Consider the following 24,049-nt stretch of genomic DNA (forward strand, 5'->3'; position numbering starts at 1 on the left):
TATTCCATTGCCATTTAAATATCGTAGGTGCATGAATTCAGCAAAATAATCCAATATAGTCCAGTAGTCCATAATAGCAGTGGGTTATCTGTAGGACTGGCAATGTCAGAAGTTGTTGACTTGAGCCTTTTACAGCTCAGCATATTAATATGGCTTTACTTTTATACTTCGTGTTTTACTCAGTTGTAAAGAATGATAAACTCAAAACCTTTATAGTTAAGTGGATGCCACTTGAAGACATACTCATAAGTGAAATAAACCAGACCCACAGGTGCTATTCTTTAGAGTTGAATCACTAAGTCAAATCTATACTCAAGGGTAAAATATGTGGTTTAGATCGAAAATTCACCCCCAAAGTCTCATGTTCAAAGATGGGGCTTTTGAAAGCTGATTGGATCATGAGGGTGCTGATCCAGGTGGTGCTTGGTCGAAGAAGGTGAATTACTAGTGGCATGACCTGGAAGGGTATATATTGTTCCCATTTTCTCCTTTCTCTCTCTGCCTCCTGATTATCATACAGGGCACAGCCTTACTCCATCATGTGCTTCCACCTAGCCATTTCCTGCTTTAGAGCTAATCTACCATGACTGAACCCATTGAGCCTGTTTACCAAATAAATACTTCCTCCTTAAATTTCCTTCTTTGACCTTTCTTCTTTTGCCTCAGCAACAGGAAAGTAATAGAGAGGCTGACAAAAGGCATGGTTGTCATGTAGGAAAGAGGTGAGAATATTGCCAGCCATGATAGGCTGAATGGTAGCGTTTTCTCAAAATTCTTATGTTAAAATTCTCATTCCCGGTTTGATGGGGTTTAGAAATGATGCCTAGCAAGATAATTAGGAGACAAGGGTGGAAACTATGAGTGGGATTAACACCTTTAAGAGACACAAGAGTTGGTTTTACTTATTGCCATGTGTACAGTGAGAAATGTGTAATTTGCTACCTAAAAAAAGTCCTTATTAAGCACCTATGTCTGCTAGTACCTTGATCTTAGACTTCTTACTATTCAGAACTGTGAGAAATAAGTGCTTATTGTTTAAACCACCTAGTATTTTTCAATATGTTTTAGCAACCTGAACTGCTATGTGATGTGGTGTGCATGCTTTTGTGTATGTGCATTTTGACTGTTAGTGTACATAGTATGGAACCAAAAGTGCATTGAGTTCATATGCATTTTCCTGATAGGAACACTGAAGGTCAGTTGTACTTGTTTCTGCAGTAATTGGAGTCCCTGCTGGGAAGAGATGAGATTCATAGGTTGGGTATCTGAGTTGGCTTACAAGGAACTTTTTCCAAAAACATGAGATAAGGTAGGAAAATGACAAGGAAAGGGCTCAAAATAGTCACATATCACTACCTGTTGGCTTTTAGCAATGAAGTAAAGGAGAAGATGTCAGAATTTAGAGAGGATATTTGCTTAAGAAAAAACTAGAGGACCTATAATTTTCTGTTATAGGCATTGGCGATTTGGGGCATCTTCACTGGTCAAGTGCCAGAGGAACAGAAACCTAGATTTCAGGCTCATCCATTACCCCCTAGGACATTATTCATTGGGTACAGCTGAGGATAATGGAGTCCATTGATAAAGCCAATGTAGATCAGTCCTCTGGCACATGTATTGACATGGAAGTAGTGCAGAATAGATCTGGAGGCATGATCAGAAGACAGTATAGAAAACAAATGTATATAGGAAGAAAATAGTAACCACAACAGACAGGGAGGAAAAGAGAGGTTTCCATGAGTAGATGTCATTTACAGCAAGCTAAATGGAAGAGTTTGATGATAGAGAAGGTTATTTGACATCAAAACTGCCTTTCAAATAATTACATCTCTTGAAGATCCTTAAAAATAGGAAACACATATCCATCTCTATGAAGTGATTTGGGAAAAGCTGCCCTGATGAAAGGAATGTGAACGGCTAAGATGACTTTGAAGGGTCCTTGTAACTTGAGGATTCAGTGTTCCAGAAGGAGTGATGGAAATCAGGGAATAGGATCTCCTGCAAAATATTCACAACTCTTTGAAATGGAAATTAGGCTGCTCCAATTGAGGAATCAAATTAGAGCAAATATTCAGGGTGTTAGCCGGCCGTGCTCAAGCCTGTTTGAAGCCACAGCTAAAGGAGGGAAGTGTGCTTTTTTCCTGGATGAAGCAGGATCTCACTCAGCCTGTTTTCATCTTTACTTAGCACCTGCTGGCTTGGAATGGTGTCACCCAAGCAATCAGATGGAGGATCTGCCAAGAGCCTGACCTCCCCAAGTCTGCTGCCCCTCCCACCTAGCCCCATGACAGGCTGGCCTGATATAGATGGACAGGGGACTGGTTTAAAATGACAGTCTCAAGTTCTTTTAGGAAGAGAAACCTAATTCAAAGAAACAGCCAGACAAGCTTCTTTTCTTTGCAGGAATAATTATTATACCCCTTTACCATGGCCCACCTGGGAGCCCATTTTGCTTTTAGATCCCGCTGGCAGAAGACCGACGATGAACTCTGTCGACATAGCATGTCCTTTATCCTGCACAGAGCCATTAGAAATGACTTCTTTCAGTGCTATCTCTACCTGCTGGAAAAAATTCCCCTGGGTAAGTGAGTCAGAGTTGCTGGACAAGGGACAAGAAATGACTGGAGGGATTGTGTGAGGCTGTGGGACACTTGGAAGAGGTGTTAGAACATGAAGGATACTTTTCAGATAAAAAGAATCCACTGCTAATGTACATGGATACCTCAGTGCCATTCTTTTATGGGTAGTCAAGGACCAAGTCTGCCTGGCAAGGCAGGACTCTATTTCAGGATGTCCATGCACCCTGACACACAGTGATTTGCTCCTCTGGTGTCAGGCTGTTTGAAACTCATTTCTTGAGTTTTGAAGAATAGTTTTAGTATTTGCAAAAATGTGGGTGAATTAGGTAACTAGAAGGTAAAAGTATTACTATAACATTATATAAAGTACTAGCTAAGAATAAAGACTAAGCAATAATGGATCAAAATATGCTTGATATGCATGTGAGTGTGTGTGTGTGTGTGTGTGTGTGTGTGTGTGTGCTCCTCTCTGTTCTTCCAGAGTCACAGAAACCCTAAGAGGATCAGTAAATGTTTGATTTTTCAATACTAAAAAAAATCCTAAGGTAATAGTTTGTCTCCATTTCTGTTATTTCCTCCAGTTTTCAGGGAATTGGACAATAGAGCAATAAAAAGCTTGTCTGGCTTGTCTATCCTACTTTTCTCAGCTTTGTGAAGGCAGACACTTCAGGGAACTCTAACCATCATTGAAGGGGAAACAATTTAGGATTATAGACTAAAGTTCCTCTCCAACCCCTGATTTATACTTGCTTTCCATGAGAGCAGGAACACTGTGTCTCAGCTCCATCTGTTTTCACAAGGTTGTCTGAAAGCCCCTTTGTGCACTTGATGCAGCCCAAATTTCCAGCTGTGGAAAGGGTTGCATAATTCTTTGTATTGCTTTTGAGAAACTGGCTATAAACCTCCTACCAAAGCCTCATTTTATAAATGCATTTTGAAGAGGTCTTCAATTCTACACATATAAATATTTTGATTTTATGCTTAGTAGCTTGCTTGTAAAATGTTTTATCTATGATTTAATTTAATTCTCACAGCCATACTATAAGCTAGATGGTGTAGATATTATTTCACCTCCCACTTTGCTACCTTTTCTCTTCAAATTTATTTTTCAGATGAAGGAAAGGCAATTCAGAGATCATGCTTACTATTGTAGAGAAAAAAGCCATCAAAACAGGAACTGAATTCCAGGGCTTTTTCTGGCAGAACACACTGCCTTCAAGTCATTCTTCTTGGACCTATTACGTTATATCTCAACTATATTCAAGCAGAAAAATTACATGAGTTTATTTGGAAGGTGATGATGAACTGAAGGCTCCATACCTTGGCAGAGCATTAATTGTCTGGAGATACTCTTCAGGCTACATCTCAGGGAGAGAGCAGTTCTGGTTGCTGTGGCTGCTTTAGCCTGAAGAAAGCTGTCCATCACAGTAACAAAGAAGAGACTCACTAGTGGGTGGATGACAGCCAGACTTTAAAAATAATTACTGTAAAGACAAATAATGCATCTCTGAAAGCATCTGAAGATAAATTAAGATTAGAAGAATCTCTTCTAAAATTGGATGAACATTAATTTGGGACAAGCAGACTGTAATTTGTTTTTGGCCACAATCCTTTTCCCACTCAATATAATTGTTTTCCTTTTATAGCAATTTTCATTTTTCTTACTTCTTTTCTTTGTGAGTGTGCTGATAGTTTCCAGCTATTTCCAACCTTTTAGAAAATATTCAGCCTCAGCATTACTTTTCTCTGAGAATCACTGAGTTAACCCTATCTCCAATACCTCTGGTGATAGAAGCTGAAGATAAGTGGATATGAACTAGATTATGCTTCACTAGCAAGTTAATTCTTTTTTTTAAATTTTTATTTATTTATTTGTGTGTGTGTGTGTGTGTGTGTGTGTGTGGCCAGCTCAGCCCACCTGGGGGCTGGGCTGGCTGGCATGTGGTGCTGGGGGATTGAACCGCGGTCCAGGTGCTTTGCTAAGCTTGTTCTAAGTAGGTGCTTTAGACCACTGAGCCATCTCACCAGCCCGCAAGTTAATTCTTATATGTCAATGGCTAAATACAAACATTTGCTTTTGCTACATAAATTTCAACATGCACTATTGTGAGAGGGGCCATTATTCTTCATAGCCATATAGAGATCCAGGACAATATTATCTTTATCAGCTGCAATGTCACTAGTTGTGAAGACAAAATTCTGGTTCTGAAAAAAGAAAGAGAGAAAGAAAGAAAGAAAGAAAGAAAGAAAGAAAGAAAGAAAGAAAGAAGAAAGAAAGAAAGAAGAAAGAAAGAAAGAAGAAAGAAAGAAAGAAAGAAAGAAAGAAAGAAAGAAAAAGAAAGACAAGCTAAAGTTCTGCTTGCTAGCTCTAAACACTTCAGCCCCAAAAGACATGCATCTGTTTAGGATCTACTGTTCAGGGCCACAAAATTGTAAGCAATGTGACCAGAGAACATCTTATTTGGCCATTCAGTGTCTGTGCCACAAGGCAAAACTACTGCTTTTTAGGGAAAGATGCATCTTTCTAATCAGCTCAAACATGCTTGATTTAAGAGAAATTCATAGAATTCTTACTGTGCAAAATACTACGTCAGAAAATATTCAAATACTAATAAGACATAGTCTCTGTTCTGTAGGGTTTCATAATCTGTCAATGGAAACAAACCTATAAATAACTTTTTCTATCTTCACAAACTTTAAATTAGTGGTACAAAGAAGGCAAGTTATTAGTTTTGTAAACAGATCTTGTACAGTTTTCTTCTCATTGCAGAAGCTAAATCAGCATGTAGGTCTTAAGTTAACCAGCCCAATTAACTCACTTAACTATTGATTGTGATCCCAGCTTATAACTTCTTCTTGTGGAACACATCTGCATGTCTAATCTCTCCTATTGGATTCTATTTTTCATGATTGTGGAGATTTGTCTGTTTTTTCCACTTCTAAAGCTATGTATTTACCATTTACCACAATTCTTGACACCTACAAAGAACTCAGTAAATATCTGTTGAGTGAATTAAATGCCTTTTACTAATCATCAATTGCAGGTCACTAAGGTATCAGTTTATATCATGCATTGCTACTACTACGGGAAGGACTTCTGCAAACTATGGAAGCCTGTAACAATCATTTTCCTCAAAGTTGTAGGAGCGCTGTTTGAAAGATTAAATTCAGTATATATATGAAAGCATTCAATCTTCAAAAAATGAGTTTCTTCCTTTCCTTCTTATAAGCCAGGCCTCTTTTAAAATCAACATGTAGCATTTTCTGAAACAGACATTCCCCAAAACAAGCAGCTTACTTCAGTATGTGAGGTTTATAGGCCGCAGCGGGTATTATGCTTTTCAGATTCGAAATAAAACTCAGTCCATAGAGATACCTCCCGCTCTAGCTCTGCTGAGGTGTTTTGGAGTGGGCTTCCCCTTCTCTTGGTGATTTCAAGATTCCATAGAAATGAAAATAAAGCCCTTCTTTCAAAAAGGTTGTGGAAGCCCTCCTCTAGAGTCTGCACAGAGAGTTTGTTGTTTAAGGCAGTGATGGAAAGAGCTGTGGCTCACCAGCCTGTTTGATTTCTTCTTTCCTTCCTTCTCCAACTGCCTGTGCTGGGCAGCTGGTTTCCCTCCAGCACACTATGTGGCGACACTTAGTCACAGAGAAACTTGCTGTAATATTCCTGGGTAGTTTCAGGAATGTATGGAGTAGCAATGTGGACATTCTGAAGTCTCCCATGGAAGATTTTAGCAATGCAGTTGAACATAACAGATCTTCAGAAAAAAAGAAAAGAAACTGGCTTATCACTATTTTTAGTGTTTTGCATTTGTTACCCGGGTTAAACTTCACAACATCTCCATTAGGATTATTGTTATTTTTCCATTTTATACATGAGGAATAGATACACAAAAAGTTAAGTTGTCATCAAAGGTTTTGCGGTGGTGAGTGATGGAGCAAGGCCAGAACACAGGCAGTTTTGTGCCAGCCTTTTAAAACCACTATGTCATACCATCTCTCAATGTAAGTGGAAACTTGATTAATGTTGGCAGCCATGTAAACTTGCCATATTTTTTTAAATTTGACAGGACTAGAATACATAGTCTGTGAAGAGTATTGGCTTTCTCTTGGGATCAAGATGGGCAGGTCAGAGAGTAGGTTCATCCATTCATGTATGCCACTCTAATTCAGTTGGAGGCTTAGAGTGAGAAACTTTTCCCAAAGTGACTGTTTTTGAACAAATAGGGAGCAGAATCACAAAACAAGTGAGTGTAAGGGCTGGCAAGGTAGCTCAGCGAACTAAGCGCTTGCTTAGGTAAGGGCAGAGGCCAGGGTTCGATCTCTGGCACTGGATGCTGCCCCGCCCCCTTCCCCTGGGCACGCTGAATTAGTGATGGAGTCCTGGTGTGGTGACACACGCGTATAATGCAAGTACTGGGGAGGTAGAAAACAGGAGGATCACTACGAATCCATGCTGTGTAATGAGATCCTGCACCCGCCCCCCCCCAAAAAAAGAAGAAAGAAAACAAGTGAGTGTAACTCTGCAGCTTGTATACCAGTGCTCAGAGGGACTCATTCACGTCTCAATTAGAGACATTTGTGTACATTAATGCTCTTTAATGCTAAAACTGTCAGCATAGCTAAATACACAGAGATTAGTTGTAATTGTTTTATTAAGGAAGGGTATATTACCCCTAGACATTTAAGACCAATGCTTTATTATTGATAGATTTGCCTCATGGCCTGAGGTTAACATTTCTTTTCTACATAATATAATAGTAAGTTATACCAGGTTCCTCTGATGCTCTCATTTTTAAGATGACAAGTACAGCACTTGTCTTGTAGAATCATCAGAACTGATTTGTAGGATTAAAAGAGATAATGTGAGAGTACCTAACACAATGCCTGCCAGAAAGTATTCAGTGAATTTTAGTTAGTAGCCTTCTTTCATTTGTTCCATTTTAGACTAAACTGTCGTTAAGGAAGAAAATAAGAACAATGGTTACTTCTTGTTCGTCATGGTTAAAAGACAGGGTTAGTAAAATCATTTTCTAAAACCACTTGGAATTTCCATAATGAAACTTACCATAGAGCTACTAGTGCTTTTCAAACTGACTTCATCCTTGTGACTGGCACTGTATTGCCACACCCCTCATCGTACTTTTTCAAATCTCACACTTTAAAAATGTTTATTAATATTTATTATTATCTTTGCAGAGCAAACGCTTTATTCTTTTTAAAGAATAAAGTAAAAAATAATTTTCCTTTTTATTTAGTTAATATATTTTCAGCCACAGAGTATAAAATGGATAAACTATGGGTTTAGGATTTAATTAGACCTAGATTCAAATCCCAGCATGCTGGGCACTTGCTGCTTGACCTCGACCATTTAGTTTACATTTGATGACCTGGTTTCTTTTTCTGTAGAATGTACACATACTCAATTATATAGAAATGATTTTCACGTGCATTGCATATGTACAGAATTGATCAATAATAGCTCCTTTTTATCAGATTATGAATGCATATTAACTGTGCAAAATAGTAGGATTCATTGCAACATTTTTATACCTGCCTCTTCCATTATTCTCTTTTATCCCACTCCTGCTTCTCCCTCCTTTGGTAGTTTCCCTTCTGCTTTCATGTCATGTATCCTTCTGAGTCTGACTTACTTCATTTGACAGGATGATCTCGGGTTCCACCAATTTTCTTAAGAAGGCAGAGCTTTAGTCTTCTTTATGATTGAATGATACTCCATTGTTTATATGTATTAATTTTCTTTATTCATCCATTGATGAACACCAGAGCTGATTTCCTAATTTAAGTATTGTGAATAATATTATGATAAATATGGGTAGCAGGTAACTTGATATTATGAGCTGTGACCCCAAAATACAGTAAATGTAGAAGTAAAATTTATTAAGTGACACATTGTCATTAATCTTCCTCAAAATACTCCTCACTACAAACACACTTATCCCATAAGTCCTTTTGTGAAAGTCTTTAAGGGTTGTGATAAAAAATGTGGTGAATGCCACTGCAAGCAGCCATCTAACAATCAGGCAGGCTTGTAAATCATTACAGTATTTCCTCCTCTGCCTTGTTCACTGGGTCTGGCACCATGTGACTTCAGGCTTCTCCGAATGTCAGGATCACTAGGAAAGGTGAACTTATGAGTCAATTCAAGACATCAAAACACCTGTGATAGCATAGCTAACGACACAGAAGAGGACTTTCAGAACTGGTTCAGAAAGTGGCAAGAAAGATGGGATAAGTGTTCAAAGTAAAGAATAGCATTCTAGGAGGGATTAGTGGCAAGGTGTCTCGTACTGTAATAAATTTTTTTTCTTTTAAAACCACGTACTTTTTCATCATACCTCGTGTTGGCTTTGACTCCCTTGAATATATGCTCAGGAGCAATATGCCTGGATCATAGGCTGGTTCTATTTGGAGTTCTTTGAGGCATTTCCATACCATTTCCCTTGGTGGCTGCACTAATTCACATTTCCACCAACAGTGTCTAAGTGTTCCTTTACCCCACATCCCAGCCAGCATTTGTTAGCTTTTGTTATCTTGGTAATAGATATTCTTCCCAGAGTAAACTGGAATCTTGATGCAGTTCTGATTTACATTTCTCCTATGGCTAAACATTTTTCATATAGTTGTTTGCTATTTGTCCTTATTTTAAAAAGTGTCTGGTCCATTAATTTGTCCATTTTTAATTGAAATATTTTTCTTTTGTGTTACATTTTTTAGTTCTTTACATATTTTGGATGTCAATCCTCTGTCTGATGAATACTTACTGAAAAATTTCTCCAATCTTTTAGGCTGTCTATTCATTCTGTTGTCTGGGATTTTTGCTATGCAGGAGTTTTTTAATTTGATGCAATCTTACTTGTCAATTCTTGCTATTATTTCCTTAGCTATTGGAGTCCTGTTCAGGCAGGTGTTGCCTATTACTACATCTAGAAGTTTTTTTTTTTCTAGTAGTTTTTAAATATCTGGGCCTCATATGGAAGTCTTTGATCCTTTTTGGGTTAATTTTTGTACATGATAAGAAATAAGGATTTAATTTTATTCTCCTACAAGTGGATGTCAAATTTTTTAAGCACTATATGTTTTTTTTCCTTTTTTTTTCTTTTCAAAGTTTTATTGATAAACATATAGCAATGAGACAGTTTCAAATCAAATCGAAAGTACAGTTTCAACAAATAAAACACTGCATACATTCTTCCTAGTGGTTAATTGCTGTACAAGATGCAGACTTGTGATCCTACTTACAAACACCATTAGAAAAAATCATTCTATTCATTAAGAGAATGCAACTATATATCTATCCCAACCACTTTGAATACACAGATACAAAATGGACATTCATAGTTATACCCCAATTTTTTTTAAGTTCCGTTGTTGAATATTATAGGTGTGTAAACTCAGCAAAATATTCTAAAAGAGTACAGAAGCCCATAATATCATTGGGTCTTCTGTTTAACTGGCAATGTCAGAAATTATTGACCTGAGTCCCCCACAGCTCAACATAACAACATGGCTTTACTTCCTATATTTCATCTTCATACTTTTCTACTGGATGGTTAAGACCAAGGTAAAGCAGGACCTGTGCAACAAGAGTTGTAGCTTTTTGGTCTGACAAGGTCAGTGAAATGCCCTCAGGATTTATCTTGAGATCTTGTACCTCAGATTGTAGAACCTTTGTCAGTGTCAGCCATGTGGATGAGTCACGGCCAACGGTTGGCCTATGTGCTCTCTGTGAAAGCCTGAGAGAGTGTCCTCTCCCCATGTGACTCTCCTTAGGCACACTCTACGTCATTGATCACTTTCCTCTTTGGCCCCATAATCTTCTTGATCAGAAAATTTGGGACACTACCGAGGTACATGACGTTACAGTACAAGTTCTCATATGTCCTGAGTCTTAATTGACCTTAGAAGGGTAGGACCAAAATGTTGGCTTTCCTTGTAGCCCTCCTTTTTCTCTAATTTTGGTCTGCAAACTTAGGTTGTTAACCATCCAGAAGACAAGCTTATTGTTATTATCAAACGATTTACGCTATCAAGCTTAACCTCACTATCTCACTGCATTTCAAACATCTTAGGCATAATAAGGAACAGGTATTTTTCATCAAGTATTGATATGTTGAACCTTAAGTCCCTACATAATATGATAAAGAACATTTAAAAATTAGATTATATTTTAACAATAGGATAAAGAATTCTATGTTTCTCATGTTTGCACATAAGTTAAGCACTATATGTTGAAGAGGGTCTCTATCTTATTTGCAAAATACTATTTGGGTTTACCTAATAAGAAGACAAGATATTTCATAAGCCATATCAAAGGTGTGACTTGCATGGATTATACCAGCTTTTCCCTGTATCTATTCACCATTCTGTGAAACCCATGTACTATTTAAAGAAAAAATTTAGCATATATTTGATGAGCATACAAAGAAGGCTTAGTACAAGTTAAATATAATGGTAAGTACTAAGATTATAAAGCATGAGATATAGTATAATCCTGAAAAGTTTAGTGTGAAAGAGACACACAAAATGATAGTAAAATATAGTCTGAGAATACAGTAGTAGAGACCACTACTAAACTATTCAAAGGTGCAAGGGAGGCACAGGACTTCTGAGTCATTGTCTGATTCTAGGATGAAAAAACCTTACCATGAAAAATGTCTCCATTATGTCCACCTGACTTCTGTTGTTTTACAATGCGATAGTAGGTTACAGAGTGTTGAAGAATTAGGAAGATGCTCTCAAAGTGGTTGCAGTGGGATTTTGAGTGGATTCCTTGCTCTTTCAGAGAAAATGGGCTGTCCCTCCATGCCTTGGCTACTTCGTATACTTTGAAGCCTACTAAAAGTCAGAAAACATGAAACTATTCTTCATCTGAAAAGGCAGAAGCCTTTTATAATCTTCAGTATAGGTAACACATTCATTTTAAAATAAGAAACAGCAGGCATCCAAAGTGTACAAAGAACAAAATTTAGAAAGACTCCCTAAGAAATAAAGTTTGAGTAACAACAGCTTTATGACATGCTGGTACAAGCTGGACATAATTCTACTCATTGATGATGAAAGAGTGAAGATAGAAGTTTTTGAGCTTTCATTCTAAACCAAGTACCATGCTTACTAGACACTTTGACTGACATCATTTGATTTAGTAACTTTGCACAATAAACATTGTTTCATTTATAGGAGACAACTGATGATTACATGAGGGTAGAGATGCCAAGCAAATACAAGAATGTCTCTTTCCAAGATACTTCTGCCTATCATCTCCCTCCCTTGCTCTTTATAAAAGTTTTTTAAATAATACAAATAATAATTAAAAAAAACATTAGAAATGATACAAAATTTCACTAAATAAAGTAATAAGAATTCAGTAATGGTTTCTGTATTACATGATATTATCTTCAAATTAGTTGCTTAGATTTCCAGATCTAAAATTATTTTAAAATTATTTTAAATTATTAAATAATTAAAACATTTTTAAAACAAAACAACAAAAATTTTAAGAAACTATAAAGAAAAAATGATAACAAAACAAAAAGAAAAGAATTTTTTAGCTTTAACTGCTCCTTTCAAAAGATCAGTAGAAATTGGCAGTACAATCATCCAAACTATCCCATATATATACATAAATATATAATTTTCATTTCTTTCTTTTATCCTTTTCCTCATCCTACTTTTTCCTCCCAATTGAACAAATTCTTTCCTTTTCACAGTAGCTGCTGTACTTTTCAGACTACATCTACTCTTTCAGGTTTTCACACTAGCGAGATAATACAATGTCTGCACATGTGGGTTGAATTTGTTTCACTTATGAGTATGGCCTCTAGTTGCATCTATTTATGTACAAAAGCCTTGAATTTATCTTTCCTTATAGCTGAGTAGTACTCAATTATGTAAAATGCCATATATTTTTATCCATTCTTAAGTTGATAGGCATTTGGGTAATTTCCAAGATTTAGCTATGACAAATTGCACTGCTATAAACATGGGTACACATATATTGCTGTGGTATGATGATTTCAGTCCTTTCGGAAAAATATCAAGGAGGGGAATAGTTGGCTTGAATGGGACCTCCAATTCTAGCATTTTGAGTAATCTGCATGCTGATTTCCATAGTGGTTGTAACAATCTACACTTCTACCAAAAGTGGAGAAGGGTTCCTTTTCCACCACAGCCTCTCCAGCATTTGTTATTGGTCTACTTCTTGATAAGAACCATTGTTTCTGGTGTAAAGTGGTTTCTCAGCCTTGTTTTAATTTGCATCTCTTGAATGACCAAAGATGTTAAAATTTTTTTATATATTTATTTGTCATTTGTATCTTTTCATTTGTGGAGTATATATTCATCTCAGATGTTCTTTTTTGAATTGGGTCTTTTGTCCCTCCTCTTTGTTTCTTCCTTCCTTCCTTCCTTCCTTCCTTCCTTCCTTCCTTCCTTCCTTCCTTCCTTCCTTCCTTCCTTCCCATCTTTGAATTTCTACCATTACCTCTTTAATAGTTAAATTGGAAAAAAATCATTTCCACATCTTTTTTATTAAAGGAACATTTCTTCATAAATGTAATTGAGCATTTCCCCCTTTATATAAAAGTGTTAATGTGATCCAATATTCTCTGTCTCAAATAATTTTAAAATTACTATTTAAGCTTAACCCATGTATTATCTAGAGACTCAGCTAAATTTTCAGTTGGCAATCAGGCTTGCTTCTGTAGTATAGGATAAAATAACTATCTGTCTATTAAAAAGAAAAAAGAAAAGGTATTCATCAGAGATGAGCACTTAGTTGTTAAAAAATTTCCCATTTGTAAGAAATTTTCCATCTTATTGGAAACTTGAAAAATGTTGCCTTGACTTTTTGATCCCATCTCTGATAGTGATTCAATATCCCCTTTTAGATCTATTGTAAAATTTTGAGTTATGTTTAGTTTTCTCAAAAATTTTATATCAAAAGACAGTCAAAGTGATCTAATAGCACATTACCTCAGTATAAATCCGATTTCCTTACATCTTAGAATTACATGTTCAGGACTCATACAACAAAATTCTTTAGCTGCCTACAAAAGATTTTCTCAATGGAGACACCTGAAAATTTTGTATTTTATCCAGATGATTCATAGCAAATGAAATTCCTTTCCTATGTTTTGCTAACCAGAATAAGAGCCATCCTTCATGGGTGGAATTTTTTGCAGTTTTTCCTTAAGTGATTCTACTTTCAGGCGGCTAGCTGATATAGGGCTTGGATGTTATGTTTCTTGTTTCCTAAGGGTTTTACTGGTGCTTAATAAGTAAACTAGGGGAGAACTGATTCTGATATACTCTGTCTTAGATATTCATCTCTTTGTGAACATTTGCAAAATAATCTATGAGTAAATTGATTTTTGCTTTATATTATATTAGATATCTTTCCTAGAAAGTTCACAAAATCTTTTTTTTTCTTTTTCATAACTAAAGGCTTATAGTCTATTTCTTTTTTTGTAATAAGCAGAAATTTAGGTCTTGTAGTTCAGCACACAGTGTAGGTCAAGAAATAGGTACTATATTGTATCAAGAACTCACAACATGTCTAATTTCAATCTTTGGTTACCTCAAATTTCACAAAGAATTGGAATTCTTTCAGAATGAGTCACTACATGTATTTGTACAGTAAAAAGAAACAGCCTGATGATGGATTGCCTTATCTGAGTCAACATGCATTATTAAAGGAACTACCAAGAAGGGAGTTTCTGGGGGTGGCCATGATACCCCACAACTTTCTTAGTGAAATACCCCTGGCAATTAGGTAAAAATAAAAACTCAAGCCTGTAACCTTAAAATCCCACCTATCAAGACTGACCCCTACTGCGCTGGGTGTTCACTTGAGCTCTAAATGTCGCTGGACTGTTCTCATTCTGGATCAAGGTTCATAAGAGACTGCACCAACTAGTTGACTTATGCAGGTAATGTGACTGTGGTTGCTTTACTGAGTTGGTTGGGTCATGGAGAGCACTGGGCTACGGCTTGCCAGTGATCCCCGAGCAGCGCTCACCATGGGCAGCCTATGTAAGCTGTAGTCTCCTAGCCTGATTGTAAAAGGCACATAATTTTGAATGGACATGTTATTGTGTTAGTGATGCGTAATTATTCTCATCCCTATTGAATTTGTAATTACTTATCAGGGCACTTGATGTTTACACAACATTTTACTAAGTGCTATGGAAGGGGATTGGTGTAGGTCAGTGCCTCCTACTCTATTGGAACCTGAGGACTCTACTTTTGAGGTTGTATTTTCTCAGTCCAGTAGCTAATTTGTGAAGATGGTAAAAACTTCTATGTATTTATTAAGATTTTAAAAATATTTGTACACTTAAAACAGTGTTCTATGTATATGGATATAGTGCATAATATTATTAATCTCCAGAAAATGACATATATGGAGATTGGTTTCTTGCAACCATTTCAGAAAATTCATGATCAAGATTCAAACAAATGGTCCCAGTGTAGTCAAAGATGGTAAATACTGTTGTAACTTTATAGATGGGACACAGTCATAGTAATATGTGATACTTGAATTTTTAACTTTTTGAATAAAAATTTGGTACTATGTAATTCTTACTTATTTTAGAGGCAAGTGGTACACCAGTACAATGTCAAAACTTGGGGCTTATCTAAAGGAAAATATTATTAAAATTGTCAATTTTTCTTAGATTCCTTTGAATAAATGTTATTTTATACTTTAGTTTGCTTTATCCCATGATCATGCTTTGGAATAGTTGCATGTTTCGCTTAGAACTTTCAATAACTATCTTTTATTTTTGGGGATTGACAAGAAAACCATGTCTTCTTTGAATATTTCTAATATTTTCTTATTTATGGGATGGTTTGTCTATTTCTTAGGCTCTACCCTATGATATCTTTTATAAAATAATCTGACTTCTTTAAAAATATAATGCATATCTCTCACTTGGAGTTTTTTGATGATTACACCATCTTTCATTGTGTGTCTTTGCTTGATTTTAATCCTCATTGAGCTGGAGGACAATCAAGAAACTTTTGAAGAAGTTTTGGTGGCCAAAACATTATACTGAAGAAAAGATAACTTCTTTAGCAAAGGATGCCAGGAAAACACTACTCAAACACAGAAGTTTGAAACTCCATACTTATTTTCTGATTAAATCAAAATAGATTGAAAACCTGTATATAAAGACATAAACACTGAATGTGCCAGAAGATAAATTAGATAAAACTCTTTAAGACGTAGGTGTAGACAAGGATTTTCTGAACAGAACTCCAACTGTTGAAGAAATAACAACAAGAATAAAAAAGGGCTATCAACTTAAAAAGCTTCTGAACAGAAGAACAAACAAAAACAGTGCAATGAAGACACAACGTATAGAGAGGGAAAAATTTTTCTAGCATATTCTCAGGCAGAATACTAATATTTAGAATACATAAAGAATTAAAAATATTAGACCACCTAGAATAAAAACAATCCAATAGAATGTAGGCAGTTGAAATGAATAGACACTTTTCAGAAGTACAAGTGTCTAGTAAATACATGAAAAACATTCAATGTCATTGTCCATTCTGGAAATGCAAATAAAAACAACAGAGATTCTACTTACTCCAGAAGAATGGCTATCATCAAGAACTCAAAAAAGCAAATACTGGTGAAGCTGCAGGGGACAAGGCATCCTTCTACGTCAGTGATGGGAACGGAAACTCTTACAACCTCTACAGAAATATGTAGACAAATTCCTCAAAAAAATAAATATAGACATTCCACTTGACATGACTATATCTCTTTTGGATATCAACCCTATTTGAAGATAACTCCTTTTTCTTCTCAAAACAATTTAAGGACCATTTTATTACTCTTCCTGTTTGAAATTACTTAAGATTATACACAAATATGGCTTTTTCAGCATCTGTGACTTCTCTGCACTTGTGGAATCTTATAATCTCTTTGAGCTCCAGAAAACTTTCTTCTAGTATTATTTTCTTCCCTCCATTTTATTAGTTTTCCAGAATCCTAGTTAGCTTGATATTGGGTTTCCTGAATTAAGTCTTTGAACATGTCTTCTTTTTTACTTTTGTTTTCCATGTCTGTTTGTTGTTTTATGTCTCAGAAATTTATGTACTCTGTATTTTTTTAAATGCATTTGCTACAGGGTCTCACTATGCAGCTTGGACTCAGCGATCCTCCTGTTTCAGCCTCCTCAGTGCTGGGTTTACAGGCATGCACCACCATGCCCAGTTGCAGTGGCAGGCAAGGTGCACCTGGAGGCAGTGCCAGGACAGCATGTGGTCCTGGGGATTGAACCCCAGTCCTTGCGTTTGCCTAAGCAGGTGCTTAGTCAGCTGAGGTATCTTACCTTCCAATGCACTTGGTATTCTGTTCCAAAGTTTTTAGCAATTAAAATTTCTAAGATTTTTTTTTGAATTGTCATGTCTTAATATCTTACCTGTGATTTATGTGTCAATTCTTGTCTCTTCAAGAATATATGGATTTTAGATTTTGTTTTTATTTGAATTCTCAACCATTTCCTATGTTACATCTTTTCCTTTTAGGGTCATTTTTGATTATTCATATCAAGCTTTTCCTTTCACGACAATATTTTATTCTCATGAATCTGAAGATCATTGTTTAGCCACATTTAAGAACAAAGAACAAAGTAAATGACAGTAGGCAATGATCTGCAGGGTTCCTTTGTTACATAAGTGTACCCTAAGGAAAAATAATGACAATGGGCTTTATATGTGGATCTTAGAGACTCGAGAAGTGGGAGCATCTGAGGCATATGGAGCCTCCTAGTTGCTAAAGTGAGTAGAGTTCTAGGACCCCAATGCTCATGACTAATGCACCCTACAAAATTTATTCATTTATTTATTTTTAGAGGGACATGGTTTTCCTCCTTTGAGGTAAGATCCTTGGTTCCAGGAGGGCTTGTTTGTCCCCTCACCTGATTGAGTTTTGAATAACTTCTTTTTTTGGCTTTCTTTCTCATTCTTACACTTGCATCCTATTAAATCTGGAACATAATGCTCTTGTAATTGTTCTAGTTTGCAAATTATTTAACTTGTTCTATCTCCTTTTTGTCTTTCAGACATTTGTTGAAATCATGAATCAATCAGTGATCCCTTCTCATTTTCTTCATTATTATGGGGCTACTCTCCTACAGAAGTATACTCTCAGGGAACTCGAGGAATGAAAGACAGATGCATTTACTCTGCCTTGATCTTGAACAAGGAGTTCTTTCCTTTCATCTTCTTTTGACTGACTCTTTTTTTTTTTTTTTTTTTTGGCAGAACCAGGGATTGAACTCCGGTCCTTGCTTTTGCCAGGGAAGCGCTTACTCTACTGAGCCATCTCCCTGGCCCCCATTTTGACTGCCTCTTGAGTGTCCTCTAATGACATAAGGCACACTGAAATCCATACTCATGTACCACTCAAAAGTTGCCACTGATGTCTTTCTAAAAATAAGTGTCTTAAAATAGTGCATCACATATAATTTGAAAAATAAAATGAGAAACTGTGTGTGACTTTGCCTAGTACCTTATCTAGAATGGAACATCTGATCAAATATTATTTCTCTTTTCATTATTTTCTTTTAAGATGATAAAGTTTAAGTGCATTCCTAGGATAGAAATTGTTTTAAAATAATGAAAATAGCATCCTCTACTTAGTGATTAGAACCAAGAAATAATAAGAAAATTGTCATTAAACATTTGGAGTTCAGAAGAAGTCCTAATTTTCATTTTATTATAGCAAACATTTTTCATCTTTTAAAAACTGCAATGGTAAACTATAGATTCATTTAATTATAAAAATGCACTGTGATTTATAGATGAGGTCCATGGAGATCACCGGGCTTGCTAAATTGAGCCAGAACTGAAGCCCAAGTCTTTTGACCTCAAATAAGTCCCATTTCTTTTACAACACAAATTTAGGACTTTTGAGAGAAAATTGAATATATGATAAGATAGAGCTTATTGCATCATATGAACATTAATAACTATGACTAATATTTCATTTGCAGTAAAATTGTATGCTTTAACAAGTCAAGTTATCAATGGTGAGATGCAGTTCTATGCCAGAGCAAAGCTTTTCTACCAAGAAGTACCAGCCACAGAAGAAGGCATGATGGGCAATTTCATTGAGCTATCCAACCCAGATATCCAGGCTTCGCAGGAGTTTCTTAGAAAATTTGTTGGGGTGAGTTATCTAACTGCAACTTGAGAGGGCAAAGTGCTTGGGAATATTGTGCTCACATAACTTTGTGTTGTTACTCAAGTCACACTGAAGTCCTATGGCTCAGCTCCAGGGCCAACCTGAAACCCTGTTTTAAGGTGCTCATAAGAGCTGGACATTGTCAAGCCCTTGGTTTACCCCACTTGGCATTTCATATTCCTTGCATCAGATAATCTTGCACAGTGCAGGGAAAGGTGAATTAGCAGTGCTGATTTACTCTTTGAGGAGTAGAAAGACCTCTCTTTCAGAATCTCAGGGGTAAAAAGTTGACACCTAGATGACTGATGACTTTTTAGATTTGGAGTTGATTTACTTATTCCCGTAATAAAAATTAGATGTAGTGAGAAACTACATGTTTACATTCAGTTTGAAAATAAGGATAATAGAACCTTCTTATTTTCAGATTTTTTCTTGCAAGAATGTGATTCTTTTATAATTCTTGTTTGGTGTGAATCTCCAATTCCTTACTTCCAAACCACATGGAGATAATAACAGAGGGTAGAGGTCAAAATTTTGGGTTAAAGTTGTCATAGTTCTTTCACTTACTATATAAGAAACTCTGGACTTGTTACCTAAATGCATGGAGCCTCAGTTTTCTCACCTGTGACCAGGGAGCACCAATAGAATTTACTTTACAGAAGAATGTAAGAATAAAAGAGATAAAACATGGGTGCACAAAAGTAGCACCCAGGAGATCTAATTTATTGCTACTGCTACTAATAATGAGATATCATATGCTGTATTATTATTATTTTATACTAGAAATTGAACCCAGGACTTTTGCACTGAGCTATATCCCAGGAACTTTACACTGAGCTATATTCTCAATGAGTTGTATTGTTTTCTACTTTGAGACAGGCTCTTGCTAAGTTACTAAGGTTCCCAGGAGGGGCTGGAGCTTAGATTCTTCCTGCCTCAGTTTCCCAGAATACTGAGATTACAGGTTTGCGACACCACACCTAGCCTATTCATTGTATTTTAAGGAATTTCATTTGTTTATTAGAATAGACTTAACCCATCCATTAAAATTGCTATTGGTCTAAGTGAAGATAAAAAATCATTAATGAGTAATTAGTCATATATGTGAAACTTGGAGCCTATTTTATTCTGACAAGTGAAAAGTTTTGGAGTTAGGATGTGAGGAATAGTATGAAGAGTAGCTCTAGAGTTGAGATGAGGCTTACTGCATGCCCAGCCTCCATAGAGCAGTCAATGCCTGAGTCCCAGGTCTGGCAGTAGAGAAAACATGATCAGCATACAATATCTACTGAGGCAAAGTGTCTGCATGGATCTCAGCTGCAGCCATAAAGTACAGGGGAGTCTAGGGTGGGTGGCCATGGATGTTGACAGGTTAGGGTGACCTGGGGAGTTTCTAAACCCATCCTGCCAATTTTTTGGAATGTGCATCCCAACATGGCCTGTCATTCTACTAAGCAACTCAGAAGCCTTGTCTCATTTATTCTTCACAGCAATAATGAAAAGTAAGTACTATTATTAGCTCTGGTTTTATAGTCATGGAAACTGAGACTTAAAGAGGTTAAATAAGTTGTCAAGGTTATACACTGGTAAGAGGCAGAACTGAGGCTTAAGAACAGCCAGCTCTGCCTGACACCAAATTCCCTGCTATTAACCACGACATATTTTTTTCCACTTGTCTCATGAAGAAGAAAAATCTCCCCCACCCTCTTTTGACCATAGACCTCAACTCTCCTCCAGTCTTGCCCAAGAAAGGTCTTCTGCTTGTCTCATAGTGAGACTGACTTTGATCCCAAAACATTTCAGAAGCTTAGTTAGTAATCCAGCCGTCTTGTCACTCCATGTGGAATACCAAGCTGACCACAGGGAAGTTGGTCAGAGCCCAGGAGCGTGGCCACAGACCTGGGAAAGGAAGTCTGTGCTTGCATATTTATGTTGGAAAAGAGGCAGCTGCTCCTTTCAAACTAATATAAAAAGTCCTTCTTCGTAGACAAGGCTCATTGTACAGCTGTGACCTCTAACTAAATGCAAACACAGTCTCTTTTAAAGGAATGATATTTTAGTTCGTTGACCTTAATGATCTGCTAAATTTGTATCTGGGTCAAGAAACAAGGAGTTAGGGGATGTGAGCATCTGACATGATTTATTCTTAGGTCAACTGGGAAGAAGGTAATGGTTTAATTTAAAATTTTTCTTTTCTTTCAACACTTAGTGACGGGGACAGTATGAAAGGATGTTTATTCGACTTGTAAATGGATTTACTTTAGCAAACAAATAGCACCAACATGATATCAGTAACATAGCTGATAACTTTCTTCAACTTTCAAGTGGTGAAAAGAAGTAATTCATAAAATATAATCAGTGTCATTTGCATTTATATTTTGATATTTCTCAGGGATTGGATGACTAAAAAAATCTGTAACTTGTTATATTTGATGACTTCTATATAGTGCCATCAATTCTGTCATTTTAGTTTTCAACTCTATTGGATAAGCTTAAAGTATTATTCTTTAAAGCAAAATATAGAGGCAGAATCAAAACTAAACTGAAACTAAAACTAAAACAGTAGCACTTTATTATTTTATATGAATCCATGAATATGAAGATAATATAATACATGAAAATGAAAACAGAACATTTTGTTTTGAAATAACCACTAGTGTGTAGCTCTAGTCACATCAACACAAGAGCATCAAATGTCATACAATCACAGCCTCTGTAGCTGCCATATCCAAGAGGTGAACAATACAGTCCCTGATATCCATCTTCCAATGTCTCTCTTCAGAGGAGCTCTATGCGAAAAAGAACAGTAGTGCCAGGACATAGGAAGCAGTGCCAACCACATCGAAGGAAATGGAATGTAGAGAACTGAGCAGTAGTGGGGACAACCTGGAGGGCACAGCATTCAAATGAAGGGCATTTTAGTTTTGTAATTGAAAATAATAATAATCTTAAGAATAAATGTAGTTGAGGGCTGGGGAGATAGCTCAGTAGAATAAGCACTTGCCTGGCAAGCGCAGGGTCCTGAGTTCAATCTCCAGTACCGTATAAAGAAAAAGAATAAATGTAGTTGAGCATTATACATATAAATTGGTAAAATATACTATTTAGAATATAAGAATCTTAAGGATGGTCTACTTGAAATATTTGACTTTCCTAGGCCTCAAGTTTGTTTGGAAAAGCAGGAGAATGAAACACCTGCTTTTAATGATTTAAAAGCTGTATAATTTTTCTGAGAGTCTTTAAAGGCTTCTTTGGAGAATGATGGCAGGCTCAGTAGGCAAGGCCTGGCCTCACTTTAACCAGGGCAGCTTCATGTTTATATATTCTGTGAAGACAGAAGTTTGACCTTTAAAATTCTCTGGCCTACATCTCTTGGATCTCTTTGTTTTATTCCATGGTTCTACTTCTAAAACCACCTGCTATACTAATGAGAACAACAAAGTCAATACAGAATTTTGGAGCCAAACAATTATATGAAAAATTAATCATGAAAATCTTTTGTGAAGCATACAAATTTGTAGTAGTCACTTCTTGTGGCCTCAAGTAATTTCTCTATACTTTCTTCTATCTTATATTATGAATTCACTGAGAGTTACTACTTTTATGGTATGGTACTTACATAACATGACATGACAAAACAACATAATATAAACTTTGGCTGAAGTCCTTTTCTGAATTAGTTTAAATTGTGATATTTGAATAAAGATATTCCATTCAAATGTGATATTTGAATCAGTTTAAAATGTAATACTTGAATGAAGGGGGCAGTGTAGTATAAGTAGAAATCATCAAACATATCAAACATCCTACTGCTCTTCCTTCGTATATACTAGGTGTCACTGACAGTTAATCATACATCCATTTCCTGCTGAGTCTAAATAAGTCAGACACACAAGCACAATGTCATCTGGTATATGTCATCTTTAAGTAAGGTAAGGTACAAACAGGATACAATAAAGGGTGGACAGAACAAAACATTGGATAGATCTCTGGCAAATGAGAAGTGGTCTAGGAGACTGAGGGCTCTAGGAAGGGAAGAAGAAGTAAGAACTAAGATATATCATGTACAGGAACTTAATAACTTCAATGAATGCAAACATTATATGTCACAAAAGTGAGATAAGAGTAATAATAAGAAGAATGAAACTAGCAGAAGAGGATTTACAGGCAAAGAGAGAGAAGTAAGTAGGAAGGGGAAAGAGATTGAAAAAAGGAATAAACTATATTAGGCTCATATTCCTACTTCCCAAGATATAAGCAAATCTCATGTACTACAAATGTACTACTAATAAATAAGATGATAAAAATAAAATTTTAAAGAAGATTTCTTTTGAACATAACATTAGTCAGACAGTGCCAAGGAGATTACAGTTGTCACTTGGGGTGATATTCCTCCTGCCCAACTGGCTTTGAATGCTGACAATTTCTATCTAAATTCCAGTTCTGCCATTAACTGAGCAACATTAGCAGTTTAAGTTTGCTCATCTCCACAGTGGCAACGATGATCATCATCTTGTGGAGCTTTTTTTTTTATTATTTTAGCTGTAAAAAGATCTTGCTACATATAAACACTCACTTGTGGTTACTTTTCTATTTGAAAAGAAGCTGCAAACTTTTCTCTTCTTTCTTCATTGTCTCTTTCTAGCATAAGGAAAGCCTTCTGGATGGACCTAAAGGCAGATTTTTTGATGTTTCCTTCTGCTCGTACTTAACTTTGATCCTTAGCCAACTTTTTCAATCCTTAGTTCCTGAGAAATCAAGAGTAGGCTTTCTCATTAAGATCTTGACTTGTAACCTGAGGTATCGCATTACTGTAATTTCTAACACAAAACCTATTCAGTACTCACCCCAATTATGACCAAATAACTTCAAACAGTTGAATCTTCATAATTCAGAAAACTGTTTTAATTGTATGGAAGTGAGTCTGAGAGGGTGTGCATTGGCTAATTTCTCACTACCCCCACTTCCTCTCCAAAGCCTCACTCAGTTAATTTAATGCACAGAAACATTTTAAGGAAGTTTCCAATAAACATGTAGTTTCTGTTACAAAAGTAGAAAACGTTTAGCATTAGCAGAGACAAGGAGGTGGCTGGAATTAATCTTTATTCATGTGAGCATTCTGTGTACTGTAAGGGTAGATATGAAATTTATAAACCTGGCCAGAAAAGGGAATCATTAGAGTCCTCAGCTCAGATCCCTAAATTTACCATTCATATAAGAGGATGTAATTCAAAGTTCAAAAATT

The 24,049-nt window shown here is 36.2% G+C and overlaps 1 protein-coding gene across 1 annotated transcript in view; it reads left to right on the forward strand.

Moving 5' to 3' along the window:
• Positions 1 to 2,251: 2,251 nt before the first annotated feature.
• The window catches only part of Mettl11b (methyltransferase like 11B), a 24,578-nt gene continuing 2,780 nt past the window's right edge, over positions 2,252 to 24,049 (forward strand). The window contains exons 1-2 of the mRNA XM_004641860.2: positions 2,252 to 2,581; positions 18,614 to 18,789. Coding sequence (XP_004641917.1) covers positions 2,428 to 2,581; positions 18,614 to 18,789 — 330 coding nt within the window. The 5' untranslated portion in view covers positions 2,252 to 2,427. The remainder of the gene's footprint in view (positions 2,582 to 18,613; positions 18,790 to 24,049) is intronic.

This window comes from Octodon degus, unplaced genomic scaffold (genome assembly GCF_000260255.1).
Source record: "Octodon degus isolate 3935 unplaced genomic scaffold, OctDeg1.0 scaffold00144, whole genome shotgun sequence".
Lineage (NCBI taxonomy): Eukaryota > Metazoa > Chordata > Mammalia > Rodentia > Octodontidae > Octodon > Octodon degus.